This window comes from Aphis gossypii, chromosome 3, assembly GCF_020184175.1.
Source record: "Aphis gossypii isolate Hap1 chromosome 3, ASM2018417v2, whole genome shotgun sequence".
Classification (NCBI taxonomy): domain Eukaryota; kingdom Metazoa; phylum Arthropoda; class Insecta; order Hemiptera; family Aphididae; genus Aphis; species Aphis gossypii.
Genome location: NC_065532.1, coordinates 53,367,494 through 53,377,129, shown reverse-complemented (window position 1 = coordinate 53,377,129; position 9,636 = coordinate 53,367,494). Strand labels below are relative to the sequence as shown.

General features: G+C 26.5%; 2 protein-coding genes across 3 annotated transcripts; both read right to left on the bottom strand.

Moving 5' to 3' along the window:
• Nucleotides 1–36: 36 nt before the first annotated feature.
• On the bottom strand, nt 37–2,355 carry LOC114126164 (probable phenylalanine--tRNA ligase, mitochondrial). Its single transcript, XM_027990049.2, has one exon. The coding sequence runs from the start codon at nt 2,186–2,188 to the stop codon at nt 869–871; it is 1,320 nt and encodes a 439-aa protein (XP_027845850.2). The 5' UTR covers nt 2,189–2,355; the 3' UTR covers nt 37–868.
• A 1,574-nt stretch (nt 2,356–3,929) lies between these two features.
• LOC114126168 (ring canal kelch homolog) lies at nt 3,930–8,722 on the bottom strand. Of its 2 annotated transcripts, none has more exons than XM_050204197.1 (11): nt 8,324–8,722; nt 7,544–7,679; nt 7,235–7,463; nt 6,981–7,156; nt 6,817–6,913; nt 5,369–5,525; nt 5,192–5,295; nt 4,846–5,130; nt 4,607–4,768; nt 4,299–4,545; nt 3,930–4,227 (listed from the first exon to the last, which is right to left on the bottom strand). In XM_050204197.1, exons 2-11 carry the CDS (start codon nt 7,672–7,674, stop codon nt 4,067–4,069), a joined length of 1,749 nt encoding a protein of 582 aa, XP_050060154.1. In that variant the 5' UTR covers nt 7,675–7,679; nt 8,324–8,722; the 3' UTR covers nt 3,930–4,066. The 2 variants fall into 2 exon arrangements, with proteins under 2 accessions (XP_050060154.1, XP_050060155.1); XM_050204198.1 differs by lacking the exon at nt 8,324–8,722 and adding an exon at nt 8,051–8,184.
• Between the last annotated feature and the right edge of the window lie 914 nt (nt 8,723–9,636).

Genomic DNA, 9,636 nt, shown 5'->3' with positions numbered 1-9,636 from the left:
AAGTTGAGACTTGTTCAGTCAGGATGACCATGATAATAGTTAATGATAATTTTTTTTATACTTTAATTTATTTATACATATATATAATGTACATATCTAATTAAAAATATTATATTGTATACAATTACAAAACAATATTTCTCATAAACGTAAATACATATTATAATATAATGTTGATAAGCATTTTCTTATGTTATTGAAAATTAATATATTATACATGAAAGTTCCAATAATTACTTTTTAAAATTACTAACTTTTTTTTATTTTAACTCTATGAGCACTTTGAGACAGAAAAAATCAACATAACTTAATTGTTTTTCTCGTACTAAATTTCAAATAGACAAATATATAATTATTACTTATATTTGTTTGGCTATGAAATTATTAACATTTTAAATTTTATTTCTGGAATATTACTTATTCTTAAGATATCTTTAGTTATAGTAATATCGAGTTGTCAATTTAACATTAGTAACAAATAGATAAGCTTTCAAAGTGTTAACTGTTAATAACATTTATATTTCAGTAAGTGTACTAAAATTCAAAACTAATTTTTTTCTAAAATATCTTACATTATTAAAAAACACAATGTTTAATAGTTACTATTAATTGGTAATAATAATTTTCATTATAAATAAACTTTGTAATTTAATTTGTACAAATATAAGATGTTAACTAAGTGTATTATTTAAAATTAATTATCAAATCAATAATAAATACAACTTTCTAGGTATGATGTTAAAATTTATGATTTCCTTTTTCTTTAATTTACAATCTAAACAATTAAAAAAAAAGTGTCATTTATACATCCATTTTAAGTTATAAGCTAACTAAAATATCAGTCTTGACAAATTAAATCATTCTGGTACTATCTTAATTTTATGCCTAAAATTTGCGTAGCATTTATTTCAATTAGTTTGTGTACTTCATTTACTTCTGCTTGACTTAATGTTTTTTCTAAATGTCTATAAACTATGCGATAACAATGACTTACATTTCCAGTTTTTGGATGTGTAAATTGGTCTATGAGTTTTACTTGTTCAACTAGCTGACCACCGTAGTTTCCAACAAGTTCATAAAAATCATTGGGACAAAAAGGTTTTTCTTTGGGTAACCAAAAACTAATATCATTTATGCATTGAGGATATATGCTGATTGGTTTATATTTCATTCTTCCATCTTTAGGTAAATTTTGAAACTGATTGAGAAATCCTGAATCTTTGGACCAAAATAAACGTATATCTGGTATAGAATAAAATGGCATTGCTAAACGCTCTAATCCGAGACCAAATGCCCAACCAATTCGGTTGCCAGCTCCAGCATTTTTTAAAATTTCATGTCGAATAACTCCACATCCTAAAGCTTCAATCCACTGACCATTATAGTTAATTTCTAATTCAAACGATGGATGTGTAAACGGAAAATACTCTGATATCCACCTGTATTCAATTTCTTCACCAAATACTTTTTTAATCATTGCAACCAATGTTTTTTTTAAGTGATTGGTAACAATATCATTGGCTTCTATTGAATAAACCTCTTGTTTTTCATTGTTTGAATTATTTTTGTCATTATCAAATATATTAACATTACTTCCATGAATTAATTCTAGTTCATTTGGAGTAAATATATGAACACCATCAGCTTGATGAAATACAGGATAGTGAGTGGCGTCAATTTCGTCTCTTCTGTAAACATCGCCGAATATAACAAAATTATCCAAACCCATTTTAATCAACTCAGATTGGTGGGCAGTGCAGTGTGCACGAAGCATGTGCGTTTTATTTAAATAATAGCTATCGGTTTTGTTTCTACTAGGATGATCTTTGGGTACTAGCAATGAGTCAAAATTTTCATTCGTTGTCACAACAGGGCTAATTTTGTCATAAATAGAAAAAATTGGATTACCCGTTCGTCCTCTGAAATGATCGTAAAAAAAGTCGACTAAACGCTGTTTAAATAAGTTGAGGGGGTGGTCTTTACGATTGTGATTGTTAATACCGATAAACGACAATATTTTTGGAGTGACATTCGTGTATTCGTCTCCAATGTAAGATTTCCCATCAACTACCACAGATTTTGAAGCGGCACAACTTATATTCGAATAGGTTGCTTTTATTTTGTAACTGCTACGAGTTTTAAAGTGACGGAAAAAGAACACTCGGGTATTAAATTGTTGTTTGAACATGATGTTTTTTTTATATAGTCATAACATTATTAATCAAAACATTTCATTACTCATAAAGAATGACAACAATTACTAAAAAATACAAAAATTTAAAATTATTGAAAAATGAAAATTACATATTACTTTGACGAATAGGATCTTTATTATCTATGGTTCCGCTAGAAATATTCGATATTTTGATAAGGACGTGCAGGGTTCCTAAGCACTAACGACTAACCTAACCTTCCCCCCCGATGAATCATGAAAAAGTGTCCACCGAAGTCACTAATCACTATTAAAAACAGCTGGAAGATTGACTACTAGCGTCTAGCGCTTGAATGTAATAGTGGCTATAGCCTATAATCTCAAATACCGCGCTGTCATGATTTAAAATAGTACTATTTTGTACATACATAGTACCATTGATTATAAATACTATTATAATCAATGATAGTACCTAATTACTACCTAATACCTATACCATTTACGTAGATATTAAACTTCGTGATTTAAAAATATGTTATTTTTTTTCTGTATTTTATACATGTAGGTGTATTAAAATTAGAATTATAACTTATAAGGAATTAAGTTAAAACAAATGACTTATGAAATAAATAAGTTATTAATAACACATTTAACATTATACATAAATTAAAATAAGAGATTAAAAATCTCTTCTATATGCTTCAACGTTTTGTAAATAATAAATAATCTAATAAGTAACAAGTAATAACTATTTAAAATGTATTATGCAAAAAATAAAATTATATATAATTTTCATATTATTAGAAACACAAATAAAAATAAAAAATTAATAATACCACCCATCATGTACTAACCAATTTTGAAAGTTTATTTTTCACTTCATTTTATTTTTTATTATCTTGGTTTAGTTGATAGTTGTACTGTGGCATTTTTAAAATCAGGTAGTCTGTGCGACCGAGCAGATATCTGTTATAATATACATGTATTTGATGTTCAATGTATAGAAGATTAATGTTGATATTTTTGATAAAGAATCTTCATAATGTGTCTTCAAAGACCAGGTGAGTCAGCAAATTTTTGAAAAGATATCTCCAATGATTTTAATAATTTAAATAAATTTGAGTTTGGATATGTAAGGTATAACTTTTTACATTCACTAATTCTGCAGTCTGCTACTGTTATAGTTGAAAAGGTGTTCATATTCTTTAAATACATTTTACACCATTCACATTTTGTCCATGCCAATAAATATTTTGCTATATATTTATGCAGGACTCAATTTATATAATATTAATAATTAATATCCATTTTTTCAATTCTGAAAATTCTTATCGGTGATATCTTCCTAACTATACTAAAATGTCTTAATCGGCTAAATAATATACAATAGTACAATACAATCAAAATCAGTAGAATTTGTATAACTATGCTAGGTAAAAACGTCATCAGCATCCCAGGATCCCCTATTTACAATATAATTAATTTTTGATTAAAGATATTGTATATTATTGTAGAAATTCAAAATAATGTTAGATTACCAAAAAAAAATATTTTCAAAAACTAGACAGTTACCATCAGTTTTTGGTGGTTTGATAAGTAAATATGTAGACAGCAAACACCATAGTCATTTATACATTTTTTCTCATAAGTAATATCTACACCAAAAATTTTATGAACAATGATAGCAATCTAAAAATGTTGATAGTTGATATAAACATTTCATCTTGTTATTATCCTGGCTGTCATACAACCATATTATAAATAATGTCAAACAAAATATTTAGGCAAAATTTGTAAATATATTTTAATAGTAAACAATCAAATCTTAAAAATATGGAAACTTAAAACACTATTTTATATATTATCATAGAAAATACAAATATAGTTAAAAAGATTGTGTATGCTAATTATTAATTATAAATATGGTGGTCTATTAACGACCACCGCTCCATAAATTGGATCACTTATTGATACTGTTTTCATTGACCAGGAATTGGTTTTAGGATTATAGATTTCAACAGAATTATATTTATTTCCTCCAATAACATATAATAAACCATATAATGCCACTACTCCTATATTAAAAAAATTCAAATCAAACAAACTTTTGGAGATTTTCCTAAAAAAAACGAATGATTATAGTTACCAGGGTTATCTCGGCACATATGCATATCAGCAATCGATGTCCAAACTCCATCACTGGGATTATAAGCTTCAACACTTTTATGAATTTCTGATTCATTAGATCCACCAATAGCATACATTATGCCGTCCAAAACTCCTACACCAACATTATTCCGGCTTATTGACATTTCTGCAATTGGGGCCCAACTGTCTTTAATGGGATCATAACAATCAACAGATTTCAAATATCCACCACTATAACCTCCTACCTATATTAATTAGATAAAAATATAAAATGGACGACATCATTAATATATTAAAATTATTTACTGCGTATAAGAGGTTATTGAGCACTCCAACCCCAAAATCGCTTTTCTTACTAGGCATACTTGTTACCATTTGCCATTTTTGAGTATCGAGACTAAAAACTTCTACAGTATTTACAATACGATAATCATAAGAATAAGAATAGATTTCATCATCGCAGCCAATCTAACGTTTAATAAAATATAAAACATAATATAGTATTCATAAAATATTATAAGTAGTGTAATATAGGTACAACATACAGCATATATACAATCATTTAATACACCAATTCTTAATGATAGTCGACTAACTAACAAATCTGGCTTGCGAACAAAACAGTGTGATTGTAAGTATGTATCTAACATTACAACAGACTGCTGTTCACAATTCACAACAAACACAAATTGATCTTTTACAACGCACACATTAGATGACTGACGGAAGTCAGTATTTTCTGATGCAATCTGCACTTGGTTGGTTGCTGGGTCGTACCAGCTTATAATACACTTGTTTTTTGAACTACACCAACTAAACACTAAAACAATCTAATAGAATTGCATGATTAAAAACATTATAAAGATAAATCAAGAAAAAAAAGATACAAACTTTTGGTAACCGTCTAGGTTTATTCCGAATAGTTTCTGGAATAGCGGAAGGATTTACAGACTTAATTAGATTAAAATGTAATGCTTCAAATACATAATTTTTACCTAGAAATATTATAACAATAAATTATTTACATTTAGTAATAATAAACTTATATTTATGAAAAAAAAAACATACATTTAGGATCATTATTTAGAAGATGTTCATTAACTACATTTTCTAATAAATACGCTTTCGAAATTAATGACAAACGCACATGTTCCATTAGATTGGGTAATAAATGTTTTCTCAGATTCAATTCATGTTTTACCCATTTAAGAACACATTCATACACCTAAATAAATAATTATTATATAAGAAAATTAATAGAAAATCAATATCTATTATAGGCAAAAAGCCTTGCAATAAATTGATATTAATATTTTAGGTTCTAAACAAAGTGATGAATGTACTAATATTACAATGTGTTTTTTTTGTGAGGGTCTGTCTGTGTAGGTACACGATAACTTGTCGAAATAATGCTTCTATTTTAAATTGGTTTCCAGAAGCAAATTAAATATCCTCAATGCTTTGAGGAGATCAAAAGTAAGAAATTTCCAGCAACTTTCAAAAGCGTCAGGAAAAACACGAAAATATGACAGAAAACTAATTTTTACACAAAATAATTTTTTTTATATGATTGTTACTTAAAAACGAATTACAGTAAGTACTTGAAATTTTTACCAAATGTTTAAATTAGCTTTACTTATACCTATATGGTTATAATACTTTTTTTAAAGCTATTTATATTTAACTGAAATTGTTGATTTTTGATTGAAATTATGAAATGTCGAGAAAAAAAAAATTTGAATTCCAAACATTTTAATTATGCATTTATTTGCATTTTTTGACTAATTATTTAGGTCAATTTTTAAAATTTTAAGTCATATTTTCTTTTTTTAGTTCATTTACTGGTATTTTAATTAAATTCCGCCCATTAATCTTTTTTTTTTTTTATTAAACCTACCAATATAAAATATTACAGAATTAATATCTTTGAAAACTATTTGCTGGCAAAATTCTAAAAATTTACAAAAATGTTTCACGTGAAATTCAAATTCAATCAACATTTTTATTTTTTTATTAAATAAAAACATTTTTATGCATGTAAAATCTAATATACCAATGTTTAATATCCTATATTATCATTGATATCAATATAAAACTTAAATTAAAAACTATTTTAAGTGCATTTTATATTGCATTAAAAGTGCATATTTTCAAGTTTAATAGTGCATTAAATTCACATCCTTATTTATGACTAATAAGAATTATAGAGACATCATAAGTAGTTTGTGTTACAACATCCTCTTAAAATATATTTAAAAAACTAATTATACCTTTAGAACAACTTTATTTATTTTTATTTTCAAATACCTACATAATTCGAATATAGGTACTATGTATTCTATATTATAGTATACTGTATACACTATATAATATGTATTATACACAATATGCTATCTAAACCATCATTATATAAGATTATATTTTAGTAAGTGTAGGACTGTAGGTATATTGATATTTATGATTTATCTACAATATTAAAATACAACATTAATCATTATCAATTAAAGTTTTCATACTTTTTCTTCAAATGGAACAGCAATATCATTGCAGGAGATTAACTTAATCACTTCTTCAGATGATAAAGATAAAAACTCATCATATTTAACCATTTCTCTGAAAAATAACAATTATACTTTATTATATAACCTACTGAGGGAACCAGTAAATTAAGTTATCATACAAAAACTGTTTTTTAATGAATTCTTCACATTTTGACAACAGTTCAATACAGTTGTTTAAGTCAGCAAATACTTTAATACTAAGACAATTTGAAGGATCCAGTTGTTTTTGTATAAACTCAACACATGCTTGTTTTACATATTCTAGCTGTAAGAGATTTGCAGCTGCTAACACAACCTTGAACAATTAACAATTAATTTAACTCCATTAGATTGACGTTAGTACATAACAAATCAAATATTATAAATTTTTTACCTGTGCATTTTCTCGGGTAATCATGATTTTTCCTGTATAAATATAGTCAATCAAAAGTTTTAAAATAGTGGAGTCAAGCTTTTTTATATTAACAAGATCTTTGTTGCTTTCACCAAAATTAGAAAACATAGCATTGAAGTATGGGGTAGCCGATGCCAATATATTTTTATGTCCATATATTACAGTACCGTCATCTGTTTGTAATTTAATATCACAAAATCTGTCATTTCTAAAGTTGAAAATGTATTAGATATAAGAAATTCTTTATCAAGCAGTTATAAAAACACTTATTTTTTTTTATAGTCATACTTATTGCGGGAAGATTGAAGTACTTCAAACATTTTGTCTTTGTGAAAATTGTTTGTAAAACTTTCAGATTCATACTTATAGGATTTCAGATCAAGCTTTTGTACAGAATCCATCTCCTCTTTCACAGACATAGTACCTTTTAAGCCGAGTTAAAAATAGTTGATAATTTGTGTACATTTATTACATGAATGTTAAATTTAAGTTCATAAATAAAATTGATCCATATAAAATAATTCCAATAAATATATAAGTGATAAAGCAATAACTTAATCATCATAAATATTAATAATGGTTGTAATTATTATATAATATTATATGAGATTTGTAAACTAAAATTAATTAATTATATTTATAAAATAAAAATAAATGTAATAAGTAATAACAACACAATGATAAAATAATGAACTGTTGAATTCAACTGATAAAATCATGGTCCTTATACTATTGTACATAGTAGATAGTAATGTTTTATGGTAAAAGGTTTATGAATTAGATATAATTTCTTACCTATTAATACAGTTAAATAATATGTGACTGTAATGATGTCTAAATCGAATCCACTTATAATTTTGGTATAATTCAATAATATATATAGGTATTTAAACCTTACTTATTTTATACCTAACATCCCACGTTTACACAATATTTATAAGGGAAAACACAAATCAATAAAAATAAAATAAAAACCTAAAAATATATAATTTAATTTTTTAAAACATTAGCAAAAAACAAAACAATGCGTTTCTAGAATGTTCTAAAAATCTTAAAAATAAAAATTACCTTGTTTTTGCTGTGTCTATTTAAGGGTTCAATATTAAATTGCACGTGGGCGTATGGCACTGGAGGCAGCCAGTAGGACTCTTAAGGCAGTTTATTGACTACCTAATGACTAAAGCATTAATATATACTAAGTAAGTAACTACAAAGTGTCTAAGTCAACAGTTGTATTGTTGTAACACGTGGTGTAGTTCAGTAATTGTAATACTGAAATAACTGAACACTATCTACAGAGCACAGGACTACAGATTCATGACAAAATAAATTTAATTTGTCATATACAGGGTGAACTGACTAAGGCACTATATAGTCGTGCACTCGTGCACTACGCCACTACCACGGACTAAGATATCTTAGGCCACAACTACTCAAACGTCTCAAACTCAACTACAACAACTGTCTACGGTAGTCTGTAGTCTGTACTCTGTAGTCTGTAACCAAAGTAGTTATAACTACCTTGACTGTGGTCAGTGGTCTGGTACTCTGGTCACTGGTCGCTTGGCATCACGGACCACAGATATAGATAATAAATATTTTGATTAGTTCATCAAATTTTAGTGAATCAATTTTATTTTGTTTTATTCGACAGCATAGATGTGATTACATTTCAATTTATATTTGCATTTTTATATATTACAATATATCTATAAAATCAAATAATAAAAAAAAATGGCACTAAAATGTAATTAATGATTCATCTTTATATTTTGAACAATGATAAAAAAAATAATTAGTCAGGGTATTTCATTTATATTGTGTATGTGTTATTTGACTATTATAATAGTATGTTTAGTAAATTTAAATAACAACAGTTTCCAAATTGAAGGAACAAGATGAATAGTATAAAATATATTATATTATTACAATTGAAAATAATATACCAATATAACATGGTACTCTAAACTCTTGTGTTATTACTTATTATTGTTCAGCTGCCCTTTTTAAAGATGGCGGACTACCGCCTTGGCGGCTTCAAATTTCCCCATTACCGATGCCTAACAACAGTTAGCAATATAGTATACTGCAAACCAAAATCTAGAGAACCTGTGTGGCCGTATTATAATCTTTTTTTGAGGCCTTCCAACATAGTATAAGGCCTGTGGCCTGTGTGCGGTGCACACTGCACACCCGGTTTTTACGGCACTGTTTTTACTGTAGATAGGTACCTAGTGTATTAGTATACTTCTAGTTATATTTTTGCTTGGCAAAATGAAAATTGCTGAGAAATTTAAAAAAATATATGTATTTTTAAGTAACATGTTACTTCTATAAGAAAAGTAAGGAAATTTCATTACAATTTTATTTGAGTAACTAGT